We start from the raw sequence: 21,636 nt of genomic DNA on the forward strand, positions 1-21,636 counted from the left end.
CCAACAAGCCTCTTCATTGTTATTATTTTTTAAATTCCTATTTCACTTTCAATGAAAAAAAAAAAAAAGATAGATTATAAATTAACTTATTATACTCCTAACTATCAAACCAAAGATACTAATATCTATAATTTTTTTAAAATAAAAACTTCATTACTATATAATTTATAGAAAGTCTCATGTACAGTTTTGAATGAGAAAAAAAAGTGAGGAATCCTCGATCATCTTAGGGTGATCAATTTGTTGATGAATGCTCTATTACACTCGTAGACTATTTATTTTCATTGATTCTTTTTTTAATATATCATTTTGGCACAACTTTATCTTAGTTTTGCTGAGACAAACATGAATACAATCGTGTGTCGCTTAAATTATATAGAAATTCTTGAACCCAAATTAAGAATATTTAAGTCAAATTAATCATTTTGACTGACCGTTTTTAAATACTTTCTATCTGAATTTTTTTTCTATAGCTTGACAAGTCTTTTATTTTATTTTATGGGAAACAAATCCCTTTTTATTTACAAAAACAACTAAAAAAAAAACTGTCACTGTGCAAAGTGAAAGTCCTAAACGGAACTAAATAGTAAATACCCACCAAAAACAAAATCCGAAACTGAAATATAAGATCAATAAAACTGAGATTTGAAAATTTTTAAACCCTAATACAAACAAGCCCACCCTAAAAACCCTCCCTATCTTTATCTAGCTGGCCGTCTGAACGCTTTAGTTACCAAAAAAAGAATCCACCGACCTACGCCGGCTGTGGTAATTCAAAAGCATAAGCCTTGGTTTCAAAGGAATAAAATAATAATCCTATAAAAAAGTAATACTATAATAATATTAATAATAATAAATAGTACTATTTTGTCATTCATTTTTCATATATCTTTTTTTTTTTTTATCTTTAATGAATCTTTTTGTACCCCACGATAAATGGCGGAGATAAAGGCGTGAGATAGACAAAAAAAAAAAAAACACCGTAACCGACACGATCGCGTAATCAAATAGCGTAAAAGAAATCAAAATCTCGTTATATCCACGCGGCTTTAACGGAGACCGAAAACATATAGTCATAAGTCATCCAAGCTCTTACATATTGTCCGAAAAGAGTGAAAGAAATAATAAAGAAAAAGACATAGACCCAAATAAATAAATAAGTTTTCTATACTATACTCTTTGCGGCAATTCTGATTCTGAAAGCTTTTCCAAAACCCAAGCTTCTAACCTATTTTCGTGGATATCACCGCCACACTTGGTTGATAAACTTGGTGGGCTGATAACGCTTTTGTCTTTGCCGTTCACTGAGGCCTGTGAGTTGCTATTTCACTGTACGAGGTAGGGTCTATGACTATGATTATGATCATGTATTCCTCAATATCTGTATGTTCTTTTTTTTCAGTTCTTTTAGTTTTTTAGATTATTGGGCTTTAGTCAATTAGTAGACTTTGATTCTAGTGTGGGTTTTAGAGTTTTGATCACTATATATATATAACAGTACTTAGGGTTTTTGTTTTTTGTTTTTGTTTTTAGGATTTGATTGAAGGTTTAGTATTAGAGGGAGATGGGTGGCACTAATGAAAATGGGGCTGGTATGCAAGGGCTTCAATCTACATTTGGTTTGAAGCCAAAGAATCAATTTGATGTGCAAAATTTCAATACCCTTCAAAAGGGTGTGCCTATGCGTCAATTGCCACAAAATTTGAGTCCTAGTAGTGAGAACAGTAATAAGAGACCTGGTATACCACCCTCACACCCCAATAACACTGCTAATTCGATGCAGTACTCACAGTTTACGGGGTCCAGACCAGCTTCTAGGCAGCCGGGTTCGCAGAGTTTGAGCCCGGGGCCTTCCCATACTAGGTCTTTGTCTCAACCTTCATTTTTCATGCTTGATAGTTTGCCCCCTTTGAGCCCTTTGCCCTCTATGAGCTCTCTCTCAGACCCGATTATGACTGATGTGTCTATGGAAGAAAGTGTTGTTAATTCTCATGCCCAGCCTCATGGTGGAAATGGAGGTAATGCGTTTCGGGTTGGTGAGGGCCTTCCACCTCGTAAAGGTGGACACCGTCGTTCTAATAGTGATAATCTTCCGTTAGGATTCTCAGCCATGATTCAAGCTTCACCACAATTGATGCCCATTGGGAGTCGGGGAGTTTTGGAACGGTCAGTTTCTGGGAGAGAGAATTCAGGAGCGGAAAAGCCAGCCACGTTGGTGATGAAAGCGGAATTGAAAAGGGATAGGGATGGCAATAACATTGCTGATGGGACAGGTGAAGGGAAATCGGAGGGGGAAATTTCAGATGACTTGATTAATGTATACATGAACTTTGAAAACATTGATAAAATGAACTCATCTGGTACTGAGGAAAAGGATTTGGATAGCAGAGCCAGCGGCTCGAGGACAAATGGATGTGATAGCAGTGATAATGAAGTGGAAAGTCGGATAAATGGCTACCCAAACAGTTTGCAAGGGTTAAGTTCTGGTTTTCCTAATGAGAAGAGGGAAGGAAAGAGAATTGCTGGTGGAGAAACGACACCTACTGTTCGACACTATAGAAGTGTTTCAATGGATAGTTATATGGATAGTTTGAATTTTGATGATGAATCACCAAAGCTTCCGCCTATAGGAACTGGGGCGGGTCAACACTTGCCTAGCAATGCAATTGATGGGAACTCAAGTAAGTTCAGCATGGAGCTTGGAAATGTTGAGTTTAGTGATGCTGAGCTGCAAAAGATCAAGGAAAATGCGAAACTGACTGAGATTGCACTATCAGACCCCAAACGTGCCAAGAGGTTTGCTTTTTCCCCTTTTTGGTGTATTCTAGGCAATATTTGTTTCATTGAGTTGATTTGCTTATTAGTGATCTACTCATCCAGGATTTTGGCCAATCGTCAATCAGCTGCCCGTTCTAAGGAGCGGAAGACACGGCACACTGCAGACTTAGAGCACAAGGCACAAATTCTAGAGACAGAGAACACTACATTGTCTGCAGAGGTTACAAAGTTACAGGTCGGTATCTAGTATGATGAGTTTATGATAACAACTATTAATTAATCTTATATGATTCTTTTTTTTTTTCTTCTTCTTTTTTAATTTTTATTTATATTCATGATATTTTATTGATTTGTTTTCTATACTTGTATCCAGAGAGAGTCTATTGCACTTCAGAGTGAGAACAAGGAGTTGAAATTTCGCCTTCAGGCCATGGAACAAGAGTCCAAACTCAAAGATGGTGTGTTTACTTTTTCTTCTGCTTCTTATGTATTAGTCAGAACCAACCTTGATTGATTGCACCATATACATTCTTATCAAAAGAATTACTTCCACCATATCCACTCTGATTTCTTGAAGATGTTTTCATATGAAAATTACTTATCAGTCCAAAAAAAAAAAAAAAAATTGTCAACTACTCCAAATGTAAGCATGGACTGTTTAAGAAACTTTTTTTCAAAACCTATCTCCTGGTTTTCAAGTGTTGTATTTCCAGCTAGTTTAAATCGTTGATATTTTAACTTACCCCCTTCAATTTTTATACAGCTGAAAAATGCTACCCCATCCTCTTTTGCAAAAGTCCACCTACTTGCCTCTAGCTACTCATTTCACTTTACCAGTTCGTCCCATTACCACTTTAGTATATGAAAACTTCTAACTTTGCCAAAGTACCTGTTTCCTGTACCCTTTCCTCCTTTTGGCAATATTAAAGCTGTATTGTTATTTGATAGTTCTCTTTGCATTGATCAATCCCTTCTCGTAGGATATGAACTTGTTGACATATTCAATTGGTAAACATAATTCATGTAACTTTGAATGAACATAGACAAACTAGAATATAGTTGCTTCATTTTGTTATTGTAAATCTTATTTATGAAGGGGGGGGGGGGGGGGGGGAACTTCAATGTTTACGATTTTCTCAAGGTCTTTTGGTACTTATAAAAAAACTGGTAAAGACAAGGAATAAAATTCCTGTTAGTAAATGTGATATTGAGAAATCAAATCCCAAAGACTCTTTAATGTCTTAATTAGGGTCTGTTTGGTAAAAGTATTTGAATATACTTTTTTGTTTTGCAATCCAAAAAATAGTGGTTCCCACACTTGAATATATTGTTTGACTGATATTCTCTAAATACAGTTTTCAAAAAATTGTATCCAATTTTCCTTATTCAAAACATGATTTTGAAAACAATTGAGAAGATGTTTTCAAGATACAGAAAATGTTTTTAATAGCATAGTTGTAAATAACTTGAAAACAATAAACCCCACAAATTTGTCCAAACTCTTCTATCCCTTAAATTAAGGAGCCTATCTTTATCACAAAAAAATTCTCACACTTCAAATTTGAAACTTATCATTATAAATAAATAAAAAGTACATAAGCTCTATTCCCTTATCTTTATCCATATATATACATATATAAAGTAACACGAATCTTTTTGTAAATTTTTCAAAAATACATATAAAAAATAAAATTGGTCTCCCAAACATTTATTTTTTGTTTTTAGTATTTTGAAAATTGTTCTTAAAAGTGGGAGCCAAACACATATAATGTAAAAATTATTACTCCCTTCGTCCCAAGTTGTTTGTCCTGTTTCAAAAATCAAACTTTTTAATGGAACATCATTTATTGTTTTTTTTGCTTTAAAAAAAATGTATAAGTTTCCAAAACTACCCTTAAATAAATTTATCAAAAAATAGGAATATTAAATCTGAAATTACAGACACAAAAATCTGCTCCTTATTAGTATTAGCATTTTTGAAATTACACCGCACAAATTGTAACTTATCCTCTTAATCAAATTTGAAAAATCTACAACTACCACAATACAAAAACTATTGGGTATTGGCTACAAACAATTTTAGATTACTTCAAATACAAATTCTAGTTTATCTTTTTAATCAATATTGATTTTTTAAATATTTGTTGGTTTTCTTTTCAAATGGTTTTGGAAATAAAGTAGGGGCATAATAGGAACATTAGTAAATTAATGACTTCTAATTTTAAAAACAGAACAATATTTTAGGACATCCAAATAGAGGACAAACAAATTGGGACGGAGAGAGTATTTAAAAACTAGTTTCAATTTCAATTTTTTGAAAATTGTTTTTATACTGTCTTGAAAACAAAACATAAATCCTCCTACCAAACAAGCCCTTAGCATCAATAAAAGCATGCATAGGCACTTTAAAAAAAAATGCATAGGCATGCTCTTTTTTAATTGATGTTGCTATGTTGTCTAAAAAAAACACAGAGTGTGTATTTTTTACATCTCCCACGTCGTAAAGGTTTGGATTGTGAATTTATTGAGAATTTTTATTGCTCCGGTATGCTGTATTAACAAAATGTTTCCACACCTGTTGAAACTTTTTGAAGGGATAAATTCCGCAATCACTCCCTCCTTCCACCAAAAAGAGAGGTAAATTGGAAGTCTAATAAAATATCCATAGAGATATTGTTGTGGGAAATTTTAGTAAGATTTATCCATTTAAAGAAATGAAGCCTAAGGAGAAAATATTCACAAATAACAGCGGCTTTTTAATTTGTTCATTCCTTGACATTTGCAGTTATCCCCATCTTACCTTGCTAGTTGTATCATTGTGTGAATGTTTCTCTCAAGCATGGATATCTCAAGCAAGTTTGTGGCCTTTTATGATGGTTGGGGGTTTTGATGCAAGTCATTAAACCTGCACTGGATCAGTTCATTGCTAATCTTTCATTTTTTGATATGTACTTTTTTAATTTCATTCTCTCATCATAAGAATTTTCATATTTGATTATGGTATATTAAGTTCTTGCTGGCGGTGTGGCTGTGTTTGGGTTAATAAATTTGCCTGTTTTGGCTTTTGATGTGCAGCTTTGAATGAGACCTTGACCACAGAAGTCCAACGTTTAAGGCTGGCTGCAACAGAGTGTGGTGGTGAAGGCTACTTGGCGAACCTCATGGCCCAGCAGCTTTCCATTAATCAACAGATGTTTCAGTTGCAGCACGCCCAGCCCAGGCAGCTTTACCATTTGTCGCGGGAGCAACAACATCTACTGCAACAGCAGGGACAACTGCCGCCCCAGCAGCAGAATTGTGATACGGGTGAGCAAGAGACAAACCAGTAGGCTGGCCATCCAACCGCTAGCCTCAATCAAAACTGCATGGTTTCTTTTAACTTATTTTGAAATACAGGTAGTGTGCGATCGTATATAAGCTTCTCGAAATCTATCAATATATAATTATTTATTTTATTCAACTTAGTCATTTTTTTAAATCTGGTTGGCTATGAGATGTATTTAGAATTTGAGCTAAACTCTATGTTTAGTTCTTTCTTCTGAGCCAGAGCCAAGAAAAGTTCTTTTCTGACATTATTAACAATCTATAGTTTTGGTTTTGGCTACATATTGATACTCATATGTCATTTTCGTGGGTATAATATGGCTGCATGTTGGATTTGTTACCCATGGATGATATCTTTTAGGTTTTGTTTGCCACAAGCTCCTTCTAACAGTATTTGTTGTTGTTGTTTGTTTGTTTTTTTCGTTCCAAAAAAAAACTGTTCATGTCTTCATTGTACTTTGAATAATATTAGTATATTACATATAAAAGAAAAAAACATAACTTTGATGAAAAGATTAGGAACACTGCTCAATTGCTTGAAATTGGTTGATCATTTACGGAGAGCCATTGATGTACTAGTGAAGAAGAATTATTCAATTCAAGTAGGGTGGATTTAAAAATAAAAATAAAAAGTAGAAAGAAGGGGGAATATTTTACTTTAAAAAAAAAAAAAAGGTGGTTGAATACAATCCAGTTTACCAAAATACATTGTGGTTCTTGATGTTACATGTTGACTTTTTTTTCCCCCTTGTATTAAATGAATAGTCCTTAAAACTTAAAAAGTTTCAAATGAGAGATTTTACTTTTTACTACATAAATAAAGTTTAAAAAAGGAGTGCTATTGGTCCCTCAATTTAATTGTGTTAATTTTCTTGTTTGTGGCTAGGCTAACGAAGCAACAAGGTGACATTTTTATATGATATTTTATAGTGCCACATCAACTATTAAAATACTGGATTTAGTTTTAATGAATAAAAAAATTCATTTAATTTTTAAAAACATTTTAAATACCAACACTAGAAGGGAAAAAAATTCAAATTTTGGAGACTGTCCACGTCCTCTATACTTTCACCGTCGTAGTAAAATTGAGGCAAGGTAATATTTTGAGCTTCCCTTGTTTGGATAAAGAAAACAAGCGTAATTTTCAACTTGGTCATGTTGGATTTGTTGGGTTTTCACCGAAGGACTGCATTTGTCAGAGACAACCTATTGAGGGATTTGAGCGAATACTCTTTTTTTTTTTTTTTTGGGCTGAAGATTTGAGTGAATACTGAAGAAGGATGAGGATGCAGCAAAAGGCTATTGGCATTGATTGAAGTTACAAAACCCATTTTTACAAGGATTAACAAAAGACTATTGTGTTATCCAACTCTATAAATCTCAACTCTGTTTAACAAAAGTTTAGAAGCCCAAATTTCCAACTTCTTAGAGCATTAGCATTGGGAAATGCTAATGCTATCCTATTTTACCATTCTAAAACACCACTTTATCATTATATCATACCATTTTATCATTTCTCCTACATCCCAAAACTCTATTTTTATTAAAATATTATTTTTTAACCATTTTTTATTATTTATTTCCAACCGCTATATAATTTCAGATTGCTGGAAGCTTCTTCAAATTTTTCATCTTTTTTTCACTCTCTCCCATGCTCTCTCTCTTTCTCGCTATATTTTTTTCAGATTGCTGGAACTTCTTCCCTTTTTTCATCTTTTTTTCACTCTCTCTCCCATGCTCTCTGTCACTTGCTCGCTATATTTTTTCAGATTGCTGGAGTTCTTCATTTTTTTCATCTTTTTTTCACTCTCTCCCATGCTCTCTGTCACTTTCTCTCTGCCCCTCCATTTCCCTTTCTCTATGTCTGACTGCCTCTCGAGTTTGTGGGTCTCTCTGGTGCTGAGTGTGGCTGGGCGGTGGATTGTGGATCGTTTTTTGGTGAGTTTTAATTTTGTTGGGTTTTGATTGATTTTGGTGGGATTTGATTTTTGTGGTTGGGTTTGTGGGTTGATCGGAGTGGCTTTGGGTGCTGGTTGTGGGTTGATCGGATTGATTTTGGGTTGGGGTTTGATTTTTGTGGTTGGGTTCGTGGATTGATCGGAGTGATTTTGGGTTGGGGTTTGATTTTTGTGGTTGGTTGTGGGTTGATCGGATTGATTTTGGGTTGGGGTTTGATTTTTGTGGTTGGGTTCGTGGATTGATCGGAGTGATTTTGGGTTGGGGTTTGATTTTTGTGGTTGGGTTCGTGGGTTGATCGGAGTGATTTTGGGTTGGGGTTGTTGATGGGTATGGGTTACGGTGTTGGTGGCGGATTGATTTTGGGTTGGGGTTCACGGTGATGGAAGGTAGGTGGGTAAGTGGGTTTTGGTTGATGGTAGGTATGGTTTGTGGTGGTGGTGGCTAGTGGTGGGTTGATTTTGGGTTGGGGTTTACGGTGGTGGCAGGTGGGTGGGTGAGTGGGTTTTGGTTTATGGTGGTTGATGGTGGTTGGGGTTGAGGTTGTGGGTGGTGGTGGTGGCTGTGGCGGCTATGGCTGTGGTCGTGGCTGTGGTTGTGGGGACAGTGGGTGTGGGTAGTGATGCTTCAGCGATGGAGATGGGTGAGAGGCTTGGTGAAGCTTCAACGATGGTGTTTGGGTTTGAAGAGAGGAGAGCAAATGGAGAAACAGAGAAGGAAGAGAGAAGATTTCGCGGGGAAAAGCATAATAAAATTTTTTTTTTTTTTTTTTACAATACTGTGAACAGTACAATTCTAAACATAGAATTGTACTGTAGCAGTATTGCAAAAAAATTTGCAATAGTGCTGGATACCATTCTCTGATGCAGAGGGGTTTGGGGATAAAAATGCTAAATTTCCTTTAGATTTGGCATTAGCATTCCCCAATGCTAATGCTCTTACAGGTTTTTGTCCCCTTTTCCTCCGCGCAGCGCTGAGACAACAATAATGGTTATTACCCTTCAAACTCAATATTCAAATTCTATATTGAGTGTGAATTTTGAAAATCTAACTATTAAATTATATGTTTTTATTATATATTTCATGTTTGCAAAATTTTAAGATCAAAAATCAATTACTATGTCATTAAACAAATATTAAAATTTTAAAATTTTGTGATCTAAAATTATGTATAAAAAATAAGTTTATTGATTGAATGGTAAATTACATCTGATTTGAACGAAAATTGATATGTATGTTATGTTAAGTACATAAGGAACATGTAATTTAACCGTTAGATTTTCAAAATTCACATCTAAAAAAGAAATATATGAGAAGTTTGAAGATTTTCTCTCTAAATTAGTCTAGAGAGAAACTTTGTTCCATGGGATCATAGAGAGTTGAGAGGAGATGAACAGTCTACAAATTCAGTTTTTTTTTTTTTTTTTCATTTTTTTAAAATTATATTAATTTTTTAAGCATAAAATTTCACCTATTAAAAAATGCTACCTTATTTCTCCAAATTAATATTTTTATAATTTTGTTGCCATAAGTTCTAGGAGAGCAAGAGACTAATACATGAAAGAATCTTACACCTCATTCTCTTCTCTCCATTACTAAGAAGTAAGAACAATCCAAGAGGACATATTCACACATTTTCAATACAATGTATACAAGTACCTTCTTTCCAACTCATAATACATGAAATCAATTGGGATGGAGGGAACAAAAGGAATAACAAAAAGGGTTAGATACCACAGGAAATAATTTGATATCATTCTTTAAATAGAAACCAAAGACAATCTTCAAAATAAGATGGTAAACGATGCCACTAGCATTTTCTAATTTTCCAGGACCTCAAAATGAAATATTACTACAGAAGAATTGTTTTCATCAATTACGCAATCACATTTTAGTGAAATGAAGAGCTAAAAAAATGAAAGAGAAAGGGAAGAGTTTAAAACAATTAAAAGAACTGCAAATACAGTAGCCAATGGATTATAGAGTACACCACTCTGCAAAGAGAAAATTTCTACTTGAAGAGAATATGCAACTTATGACTTACGGGGGCCTTCCTCTTTGAAGTCCAATGTTTACATTTACCTTCTTCCCAACAAATAATACATTATCAATTGGGGGCCTTCCTCTTTGCAATCGAATGTTAACATGTACCTTCTTTCCAACTAATAATGCATGAAATCAATTGGGTTAGAGGGAACAAAAGGAATAAAAGAAAGGGTGAAATACCAATCATTCTTTAAATAGAAACAAATGAGAATCTCATTCAAAGTTAAGAACATGGTAGAAGCTACCACTAACATTCTCTAAATTTGCCAGGACCTCAAAATGAAATGTTAGTACAGAAGAATTGTTTTCATCAATTACGCAAGCGCATTTTAGTGAGATGATGAGTTAAAAAATAAAAAGAAGAATTTAAAACAATTAAAAGAACTGCAAATACAGTAGCCAATGGATTATAAAGTACACCTCTCCACAAAGAGAGACAAAATTTCCATTTGAAGAGAATATGCAACTTATGACTTACGAGGCCTTCCTCTTTTACCGGTTTTCGCTTGAGGTGGCGGCTGTGAGCTTTTGTTTGCCGAAGGAGGGCGCCCCCGTCCACGCACTGGTTTAGCGGCACCCTTACCTTGACCTCTATTAGAACCCTTCCCACCTTGACTTTTCTTTTCTGCCTGCCCATTGGGCTGTTCTTCACCATTTTCACTGTCATCATCATCACTCTCCTCATCTTCAGAGTCGGATGAATCTTTAGACTTCTTCCTCTTCTTGGAGTTATTAGAAGCTTTAACAGCACCCTTTTTAGTAGTTTGCTTGGCAACAGTTTTGCTCTCAGGTTCCTCACTCCCTGCAGCAAGAGTAGTTCAGTAACCAGTTTAGAATCACACAGCTTCAATGCTAAGTTGAAAACAGGATTACAAAATGATTTGTGTTCTCTTGACAGCCAAGTTTAGGTCAGATCTTTCAGGCCTGGCACAGGAGGAGACCAGGTAGAAATGTCACACTTAAAAAACCGCAAATAAAAGCATTACCCACTTCTTCAAAAATTGTCGAGTGTCCCTAGCCTCAAGTAAATATTACTTATATCCGAAACATGTACATGATGAAATCTTCCAACGGTAATTCAGACCACATATATAATTTGATAAGTATAATTCAGACCAAATATTAAAAACCTCTACATCAGTATACCTTCACCAGAACCTTTGCCATCATATACATCAAGCTGGGGAAAAAAAAAATCAGTAGTTAATAATTGCTGTGCCTGTGTTATTGAAAGAATATAACAAAATAGAAGCAGCTAACATATCAAGAAGATAAAAGTAGATCAATGCAAGATAACACATATCAAGATTTAAGATTAAGAATATTCATATTTCATCCAGCTAATTTTTTCAAGCAAAGACCATATCAGAATCCTTATATTCACAAAACACTACCAGGCATGTCTTGCCAACAATGATTCAACTCTTAAAACCTAAATGTCAAAGAAATTCCTTTGGGCAACATTTTTCATCCTCAACTATGAGGATTTTCTTTTATTAGTTGAACCCACAACTAATTTTTCATCCTCATCCTCCACCCACAACTCTGAGGAGTAAGTGCCATTTGAGCCAAGGCTCAATGGATATATAAATTTTTTTTAAAGTACTCAAAAGACACTAGAGATATTGAGGCTGAACTGTAGAAGAGTGAACGTGCATTACAATCAAAACATACATTTGTAGTAAGACCATAAATACAAAGAGCACTTTAAAATTCCAATACAGGATTGTAAAGTTGTTTTGAATACTCACTTGATCAAGTCGATCACCAGCATTTGTTCTATCAACAATCACCATGGAAAGGCCAGAACCACATGCAACACTATTAGAGAGGAGGGGGTTAAAAAATATATATATATATCTATTGTCACATCCTATAGGTACAATTGTAATAAAAACATAATAAATAAATAAATATGATAGATAAGTAAATAAATACCCACCTGATGACATGCATGCCCTCAAGAATATCTACCTTTTTTGGTGTTGCAGACGATCTAAGGAGCAGAAACAAAAACAGACAAAATTTAAAGAGAGAGTATGGAATCCTTTAAAAAAAATTATTATCCAAAGTGATAAACACATACTTCTGCCCAGTAGGGCCAAATCCCAGCTCTCCATATTGTGCATGGCCCCAACTTATGCAGGAGGAATCAGCACCAACAAAATGGTGCATACTACCTGAATCCATGCAACGTATGTTCCAACCACTGTAAAAATCCAGACAAGGAAAATTATCTAAAGTGATATGCAGAGTACCAAAGAAACCTAATAAGAATAACTCGGCCAAAATAAATTTTCCCTTCAGTAACATAGAAGAGCTATATGCTTTGGAGACAGATATAAGAAAATTATAATACCAAACATGGCATTGGCTCTAAACCAGCAACTAAAGCAATTAGCCAGGGACACTTGTAAAACTGAAGGCAATACAAATTCTGAAGGGTGAGTGGGATAGTGAACAACCAGGTTGGAGGCCAAGTACATGATTCTGGCAGGAGAGGACAATTTTATATACAGAAAGAAAACAGCAAAAGGGAAATCATCCAGCATTGAGCCAGCAACCACTCTCTGATGTACTTCAAGAGCAGGTCAGCAGCATTTAAGCATCAACAATTCCAAGGTCTGTGATAAAGGCAAGCCAATTTCCTAAATAAGCCTTGGGAAGAAATTATCAGCTCAAAAAACAATTATCAAGTTAAAATAGGGATGTTACAACATTCATTCTATTGACAAAGTACCATAGCTCGATTCTGCATTGCTTCCTTGTCCATACTAAGCCAAATGTCTTGGTTGGGATGACATAGGTCTTTTGATCGAGTACTCTTACCAACAGAAATTTGGGGGGGGTGGGGAGGAAATTGAAGTCCCAGAATTCAAGAGAGAAACCTAAAGTCCTTGTGGTAAAATCTCATTTGCATGGTAATACTAGCCTGAGTTTGAGATCCATCTTCATGCTGACCTATTACTGCCTGCCCCATTATGTGTCCTAATTCCACTTTCTTGCCCCCATAATGTATGTCGTGTCAAAAGGTTACACTTAAATTTTCTCCCCTTATCCCATACTTCCAAAAGTGTCATTTATGAATACGTGCCTCCAAAACATGCAAAATGTATTGATATAAAGGGGTCAAATTCTTTCCTTTGACCCTTTCTTTTCCCACAAGAGACATCATTAATTACAGGACAAAGAGTAATTTTGAACCATTACTCATGAAGTTAAGATAGAAAAGTTCCAAGGTTGTAATAGGTCAAATACCAAGAAAAAGAAAAGAGATCATGTTATTTAAAAACATTTTGAGGCACGCAGAAAAGTTTCCGCAGTGTCCAAGAGTATCGTAGTTGCACCACCCTTTTCCCACTGATGAGGAGGAGGTGAATAGAAGCTACAGCAGCTCCTACCCATTCAACTGCGGAGGCTTATAATTAAATATGCCAGAACCAACATCAATATGCCACCATAACTTAATTAAATAGAGAAAAAGCAAAAAGCAAAAAGCAAAGAAGAGACAATTAAGAAAAGGAGGGAAGAATAGGACTCATGATGAACATGATAAGAAAAGCAGGTAAACCAGAGCCAGAGTAATCAGTGGAACCAAACATAGCCTAAGCACTCTAAAAGACTCAACAACGTAAAGCACAATCTAACCAAGAAAATAGGAGAAGGAAAGCAAACAATATGTAACACTTACAACAGAATAATAGATAGAAAAAGACATAACAAATGGCAAGAGAAATTACTGTCTAAAGAACCAAAAAGAAACGACTAAGTGCTGGCAGCAGCAACCATAGATGCCGAAGGAAACAAAGAAAAAAGGAAATTGCTAATTAAAGTAACAAAATCACAGGGCAGAGTAGAACCTTAAATCCATGAGAGGTTTAGGATACATCCAGTCATCACCAGTGGTCTTTATTTTGCCCCACATATACAGCTGCCCTCCAGCTAAAAGCAAAACACAAACAAAATCAATTTGTAAAAGGAAAAGGCTGTAACAAAAACACAAAAAATGTAAATTGGGGACTACTAAGGTTCACACTTTTCCTTTTTTCGGAAAAGTTACTAAACTTCACAGAGAATATATTTACATATCTTATTCCCCCCCCTCCCCCTTTTTTCCTTTTTACAAGGTAAGTAGAATCTTACAAATCCACAGTCCAATCCATGAAGTTTACACGCACCCAGTAGGTTTTTGAATCCACAACCTTACCCTCCACCCTTTCTAATCGGCAGAGGTCCAGAGGAGGTGCCTTTTGAGCTAGAGCTAAAGCTAAAGCTCATTGGCAGGCACCCCTTACATTTCTATGGTAGGATCCCAATTTGACTAATTGTCAAAATAACATATTTATTTAGCTTAAAAATAAGGTAACATAGATAAACAGACAATTCGGTCTTAAGGAACTAAGTAAGGAGCCCAAATTGAAAGGTTAGTCATGTCCTTTCTGTAATTTCAACCACCCTCAATCATGTGGATCAAGAAGCCAAGTGGATACCAAAAGAGCTGAACTAACATTTTGGTCCTTTCTTTCTTTAAATCACAGGAAGAAAAGAACATGATTGCATAAATAGAATACAATTTAACATCTTAGTTTTAGGATATAGCAAGCCCAACTAGAGCCCTATGTAGACGTGTTGCAACCCTGCATCACCATGCTTATAGTTAATCAGAAATTCATTCTTGAATCCAAAAGAAAGAGACCGGCCACAATGTTTAGCTCTCTGTCAAACAAACGCAAATCAGAGAAGGGGTGGTAAGTGGGTAACTAACATGGTTTAAGCATAAATTGAATTTTTCCATAGCCCTTCCAAGAATCATATATGATGATCCCATACAATAGTCTACTTAATTGGTTTGTCCATTCATGCACTTATATAATAAGATCCAGGGCAGGGTAGTAGAGCAACTTGCATTCTATTAATTCTACCAACATAACACATTATCATATTGTTCAAACTCGTCTAATTAACTTCCCAGTTGGCATTAAATCAAGGAATGCCATGCGCATAAAAATATATCAACCTTAAGCTAAGTTCACAAATCATGACAAATGTGAACATCTTCAAGCAGACAACTAATAAAAAGATAACAGCTGACAGGATAATGTGAATATGAGAGAAATCAGTAAAGAGTTTTTTTTTTTTTTTTTTTGGATAGAGAAATCAGTAACAGATTTCATCCAACAAGTTTAGTTAAACACAGAAATGAATAAGAAATACCTGCAGTGCAAGCAGAGTTAACAGAACCAGCTGATACCACTGCATCGGGAGGTAGAACATTGTGCCTCTGAAAAACATCAACACGACGAGGGGACCACTCATCCTTCTGCTCCCTATGTCCGAGCCTTCACAACATCATTCAAGGAATTACATGCACAAGATACAGGCACTACATTAAACAATCAAGTCTGAGAAAATTCATTCGCAATACAAAATATTAAGTACCAACCTTCCATAACCGCCAAAACCCCACCTAAGCATATTTCAACAATAAATAGTCAATAACCATAGATATAATGCCAAATCAACAGGAAGAAAGTGAAGGGTAATGCTACTTCACACTGAGTACACTGAAGAAGCACTTACGTGTAAACAAAGCCATTTGAATCAACCGCCACTGTATGCCCAAAACCAGAAAAGTACATAAAACAATAATGTTTTTTGATAAGTAATGATGTTTTTATTACAGTATTAGTGCAAACAAAAATGAACACAAACTAGCCTTAAAGAATTTACATAAAACAAACATTATAACAGGTGGCAGTATGTTGAAAAGGAGGGTGAGGAGGTGGGGGTGGGGTGAAGCAGATGCTATTAGTAACCTGTATGGTTCGCTCCACATGCAACTTTGACGATTGTTTCCCCAGCAAGGGAAGCTATTGCTTTAGGGCGTGGTTGGGCTTCATAAGCAAGCCTCACTGAGCTGTCTTTAGTGTTGTACTGCAGGCACATCCAAAAAATTATGTCAAGCTTCAAACTAAAGCAAGTCTCACTTTACATGGATTCATGTGTCTGTATACATCGTGCATCCATGTGTCTCTGTGTGCGTCTGTGTATAAATTTATGACAATTTTATCCAGGGTAATGGCTACAGAGACTAGGCAATGCAAGATTTAAGAGGCTTCAAATGTCGGCAGTGATTTTGGCTAAGGAGTAAGGCCTCATCACAGCTTAAAGTACATTAATAGCTCTGTATTGAGCATTCATGATGAATTAGAAAACTAAAGATCATTTATTCTTTTTAAGCCTAAATCCTAATTCCAATCCTATATCTTGCCCATTATAAGCATATCCAGGATCAGCTCCACCCCTCCCCCCCTCTTTCCATTAAGAAGTTTTTGTGTTGCATCAACTTCATAGTGTGATACTCAGCTGGTATCAAAGCTTTTTACATCATGGAAGATCCTATTAGAAACGGTTGATACTTTCTGAGGGGATCAAGATGCCTTTTAGAAAGAAATGTCTTCCATAAAGTTTCCAAGAAATATACGACCAGACGATTACTTTCTATGACTACACAAAGGAATAGGCAGAATATGCAGTGAAAACAAAAGAATACAACTACAAGAAGTTTCTAATATGCAAACACTCCAATGCTTAATAGTCAATAAAAACCTGAAGATTTAGAATGAAAAATCAGTAGATTTTCAATTTTAATACAGCTAATGGGAGGTATTATGCACCACTTACTACCATTAAACTTTTAGTGGTACTCAGTGATGAGGAGTGGGGGGACAAATTTATAAGAAACATACACACCCACACGCATATACACAAGTACATGAGACCAATACAAATAATACCATTCATGTGAATACTGGGTTAATGTAAGAAATTCCACACAAAAACATATTCATTATATTACATTTATCTTTTAGGGTTTTATTTTTTTTATTTTTACAATGAATAAGCCAATTTGCACTTATTTTAGTCAAATTCCACTTACAATTCATTTGAAAGGATTTCTAGTAGCTAAAAAAAAAAACCATAACATACAACTCAACTGAAATGTGATATTTTGGTTAATACTCATTAAATAATCAAATTGTAACATTTTTAAAATTGTAATGTAATTATATATTTTTGATACAGGAATTATACCGTGAATATATATGCACCTAAACTTCAATGTTTAACTTAAAGACAATATTAAACTTTGGAGTTTATTATTTACTTATCATTATTTTTATTACTTATAAACAAATTTTCATGAAGAAGAATATTATCCCATTATGAATTTTGAGCTTCTTTGATCATTCTATATATCTTTAAGAAGTAACAATATTTTTTTCTTTTTTGTTTAAAACTCATACTTCTTTATTATTATTTTTATTTCCAACCTTTTTTTCCTCTATCAGTTTTGGACCTTTAAAAAACACCAATAAAATAGGAAAGATTGTCTTTTCCTTTTTCAAAGAAAGTTTGACATAAAAAATAACACTAGTCTATTAGTTATGATATAAATAAAAAAGAAATATATAAAGGAAATTCATTAAAAAAAATTAATTATGCTGGATAAAAGGTGCAAATTAAGTCATCCAAAGGGGGAGGGGGGTCTTTGGGAAATTTGGTCATAGAAGAAGTAAGACCCAAAAATATATATGAAGACGATAGAGCACAAGTAAAAATACATGTAAGGAAACATGCCACTATGACCAAGACTTAAAGCAATAATTGCATTCATCATCCCATAACCCTGACACATAGCAACTATGTGTCAGGTTGTCAAAAGATCAAGGGAAGAGTATTAAAAGTAAACAGAAAAACATAATAGCATACCTCATTGTCTGTTCCATGCCCAAGTTGTCCATACTGTGGAAGACCTGCCGTCCTAGAAACAACAAACACTTTGCAAATCAGCAACTAATCTGAATAAATTGGGAACCACAAAGGCATGAAGAATTGGCTGAACAACCAAGATTTTTATTTTTATTTTTTATTTTTATGACATAACTTCACTCAAATTAGTTGCACATCACAAAGAATACTGTACAACAATCCTCACTATTAATCAAACTCCTATGGGCAACTGACCCCCATCCGCTAGAACAAGTTACTGGGTAATCTAGGGGCTTTTTCACCCTTGAAGGGCTAAGCAATTTATCCTCATACCCAGGAGGCACCAAGAATTTAAATATAGAAAACAAAAAATAGAAAAGCATCCACAAACCATACAGTATAGAAGCTCCTTCAACAGAAGATAACCACGCAGTGAAGTCAGCTCCACAAGCAGTATTTTTTACTTCGGACACAAGACAGCGAACAGGAGATGACTCAATTTCTACAAACAACAAAGCAACAATGTAAAGCAGCTGGTGGTTAGTTGCTAAATGATGTCTCATGGAGATAAAGAAACAAGCCCAAGAACATTAACAAGAATACATGTTTTCCCACAGGCAAACTAACAACAACAACAAAAACAACCTGTTGTAATTAAAATCACATGATATTTGTTGACAAATAATTTTAAACTGTGAACCCAAATAATGGATTCAGCAATCTGCATTCAATATAATTCCAAAGGGAAACTTGTATAAAAGCACATCGTACATCCTTGAATCACACTTTGCCCATGGACCATTAAATTGAAATCACATAATCTTACACACAGTGAGTAGAGGGTTAATTCTTCATGCAATTCCTAAACTGTCCTAAAACTACCCCACTTCAGCATGAAATGAGATATATTTGCCACAAGCTACAGAGGGGATAAGCATGAATAGGAAACTTTGAGATATCGATGCACCCTGCCTCATATGAAGTAAAATTTTACCCATTAAATCTACAAATAGCGAAGCAGAACCTCAAAGTGACCAGCCCTAGCAAAAAAATTGCTATCCAAATTGCAAATGCAAGCTCCTGGAAATGTCATACAACCAATTTCTTAAAAATGAACCTACCATTCCGTACAGAGCCTGAACCCAGCTGCCCATGTTTGTTCCAGCCAAAAGAGAGGGAATTTCCATCTGCAGTAACCACCACTGTATGACTTCTTCCTGATGCAGCTTTGGTGACTTTGTACCTTCAAGGCAAAGCCATAACAACTTGAATGATATAACATATAAATAAGTAGCGGCTTAAAAGTTCTACGAAGTGATTTTAAGTCCAGAATTTACAACAGTCAAGCAATCTCCAAATGTGCAAGCCTTGTTAAGCACACAAACGTTCATCATAAACATCACTCAATGAGTCTTGCTACTAGAGTCATTAAGTAAACAAGGTAGGCAAACCTAATGTCTGTCAGATTTTTGTTAGACTATCGAATTTTTCTGCCATCTTAAAAGACAAAGCTTTGATAAGCAAGTTACATTAGATACTCCAATTCCGTACCCGCTTCAATTGATTGGAACAAAAACAGTGCAAGAAATTGATTTCATTCCAATGACAAAACAGTAGCTTACTTTAGAAGTTCAGAAACTACGGTCGGCCTATCGCGTTGAAGTGTATCTCCGTGACCAAGTTGTCCTTTCTGCACACCAAAGCTTCATGACTTAATATACTACAACACACATGTATGTATGTATATATACGTATGTATGTATGCATAAAATTCAAGTTCAAAAGTCTTATCATCATGCCTCATTGCGCCCCCACGTATAGCAACGCCCTTCCACATCCAACGCCACGCAATGACACGATGCTATATATCCACATCACATCACATCAATACACAAAAAAAATACACAAAATTTAACATACCAAAATTGATCGCATTTCAGTCAAAATCGAATCATTCTATTTCTACAACCAATAAAATAAAAAAAAAAAATTTGAAAAACGAAATGACAGAGAAAGTTACCGCAACCAGTGGCGACGAATCGGATATTGACACCGAGGAGTGGACGAAGGCGAGTCGGAGAGACCAAGTTGCCTTCGATGCTACCTTTGCGGCGACCGATCGCGTCCCAACACGTGCCGCCACAGAATAAAAGCTCACCGGCTTTCTCTTTCTTCTCCTGCTCCTCCTCAACCTCAACCTTCTTCTCCGCCTCCACCGCAGCCATTTCCAACGGTCAAATTTTTTTTGAGCTTCGTTCCCTTAAAATAGCAGATCTAACGGTCAGTTTTTGAAAAAAGAAAAAAGGAGAAGAGGAACTGGCGGCTTTGATGAAGTTGAAATTGGGCGGGAAACGGTGGTAACGGCTAGTAGAAGAGATCCGAGAGAGAGAGTAGCAGTGGAAATTTAGGGTCTAGGACGAAGCGGAGCGAAGCGATGAGATAGAGAGATGAAGAAGGAAACCCTAAAAATCGGTAAGACATAAAAAAAAGAGAAGGAATAGAAAGGGATTGTTTGGGATTTCCGAGAATAGGGGCTCTTTATTAATAATGGGAAATAAATTTCGTGGAAAGAAGGAGAGAGAAAATGTATTACGGATTAGATTTTGTAGCGCATTGTTTTGGCATAATTTTAACTTTTTTTTCCGCTTTTCTTTCTCTTTCTTTTTAAGGCTTTTTTTCTTTTCTTTTCTTTTCTTTTTTCAGTTTACGAGTCGCTGTCATGAGATTTTTCTAATTTCTACTTTTCTCCACTAGTCTAGTCTAGTTGTAGTACAGTCATCGTCAAAACTCTTTGGATTCGCGGATACCGCATTTGCTTTTTGGACTCAGATGATAATAAAGCAGTGGCGTAGTTTTGATTTATTTTTAGAGTAACGATACATACATAAATTATTTTACAATATTTTTACAATCGTTAATGTGATTTTAGTAATTTTTAAATAATTATTAGTAAACATAAATGTGATGTTAGTAATGGACCCATATTAGAACTAATAAGAACTTACCACATCAATAGTTTGTAAAAATGTTGTAAAATAATTTGTGGTTATAGCATTACTTTTATTTTTATTTTTATAGATTTTAAAATAGGTTTCTAATTTTATTTTTGCTGAATAATTTGTTTTCTAATTATATAATTAGTGATTGGCTGATTGCAATTTTTTTTTCTTTCTACTTTTTTAAGCCATCACTTGTCATTGCGCGCAACAACAGAAATAACAACAGATTTTTTTGAGTTAACTAAAATTCACTCAAAAAAAATATTAAATTTGCCTCTAACATAATCAGGGGCGGAGCCACGTTGCTTCTTGGTGGGGTCGTGGCCCCTGCCAAAAAAAAAAAAAAAAGTCCACCAGCCTACATAGAAATTTTAATTGGCTCTCCCAATGATGTACATCCCGCCCCCCCCCCCTCCCATTTCTATTCAATTCACTCCCAGACCCCAGCATGCTTTAGTGTCAATTGTAGGCCTCTTTTATCTTCTAATAAAACAAAACATGGCCCCCTTATATTTAAATACCCAAAGACACTACCCAACAAAATAACATTTTACCACTCATTCTTAATCTCAAAATCAGAACCCTTTCTTTTGCTATTCTTTTTAAAAAGGTGCTATGTTCGCAAAATTTTTACAGCATTTTTATAAATTATAAGTGGTTAGTTGTTATTGGTTCAAATTTGAACCTAATACTAAGATTATTTTTTTGTTCCAACAATAACAACCAGTAACAATCTGCCACTTAAGATATGTTGTGAAAA

At 35.1% G+C, this 21,636-nt stretch overlaps 2 protein-coding genes across 2 annotated transcripts; one reads left to right on the forward strand and one right to left on the reverse strand.

Moving 5' to 3' along the window:
* Positions 1-1,076: 1,076 nt before the first annotated feature.
* LOC115974453 lies at positions 1,077-6,506 on the forward strand. The gene is made up of 5 exons (XM_031094831.1): positions 1,077-1,338; positions 1,534-2,796; positions 2,881-3,013; positions 3,152-3,236; positions 5,854-6,506. The coding sequence occupies exons 2-5, from the start codon at positions 1,565-1,567 to the stop codon at positions 6,105-6,107; spliced, it is 1,704 nt and encodes a 567-aa protein (XP_030950691.1). The 5' UTR covers positions 1,077-1,338; positions 1,534-1,564; the 3' UTR covers positions 6,108-6,506.
* A 3,758-nt stretch (positions 6,507-10,264) lies between these two features.
* On the reverse strand, positions 10,265-20,416 carry LOC115974456 (protein RCC2 homolog). The gene is made up of 16 exons (XM_031094834.1): positions 19,898-20,416; positions 19,677-19,738; positions 19,500-19,567; positions 18,999-19,120; positions 18,274-18,379; positions 17,878-17,929; positions 15,921-16,038; positions 15,685-15,715; positions 15,548-15,571; positions 15,319-15,443; positions 13,965-14,046; positions 12,191-12,313; positions 12,047-12,100; positions 11,856-11,925; positions 11,251-11,284; positions 10,265-10,906 (listed from the first exon to the last, which is right to left on the reverse strand). The coding sequence occupies exons 1-16, from the start codon at positions 20,100-20,102 to the stop codon at positions 10,572-10,574; spliced, it is 1,611 nt and encodes a 536-aa protein (XP_030950694.1). The 5' UTR covers positions 20,103-20,416; the 3' UTR covers positions 10,265-10,571.
* Between the last annotated feature and the right edge of the window lie 1,220 nt (positions 20,417-21,636).

This window comes from Quercus lobata, chromosome 2 (assembly GCF_001633185.2).
Source record: "Quercus lobata isolate SW786 chromosome 2, ValleyOak3.0 Primary Assembly, whole genome shotgun sequence".
In the NCBI taxonomy this organism is placed as follows: Eukaryota; Viridiplantae; Streptophyta; class Magnoliopsida; order Fagales; family Fagaceae; genus Quercus; species Quercus lobata.

Bases quoted from the DNA above. Each gene is read 5' to 3' on its own strand.
- LOC115974453 (XM_031094831.1), top strand. From the start codon at position 1,565: ATGGGTGGCACTAATGAAAATGGGGCTGGTATGCAAGGGCTTCAATCT. The intron at 2,797-2,880 runs GTTTGCTTTTTC...CTACTCATCCAG, and splicing joins GACCCCAAACGTGCCAAGAG to GATTTTGGCCAATCGTCAAT. The intron at 3,237-5,853 runs GTGTGTTTACTT...TTTGATGTGCAG, and splicing joins AGAGTCCAAACTCAAAGATG to CTTTGAATGAGACCTTGACC.
- LOC115974456 (XM_031094834.1), bottom strand. From the start codon at position 20,102: ATGGCTGCGGTGGAGGCGGAGAAGAAGGTTGAGGTTGAGGAGGAGCAG. The intron at 15,572-15,684 runs GTAAGTGCTTCT...AAATATGCTTAG, and splicing joins TCAAATGGCTTTGTTTACAC to GTGGGGTTTTGGCGGTTATG. The intron at 10,907-11,250 runs GTATACTGATGT...CTCTTGCTGCAG, and splicing joins TGGCAAAGGTTCTGGTGAAG to GGAGTGAGGAACCTGAGAGC.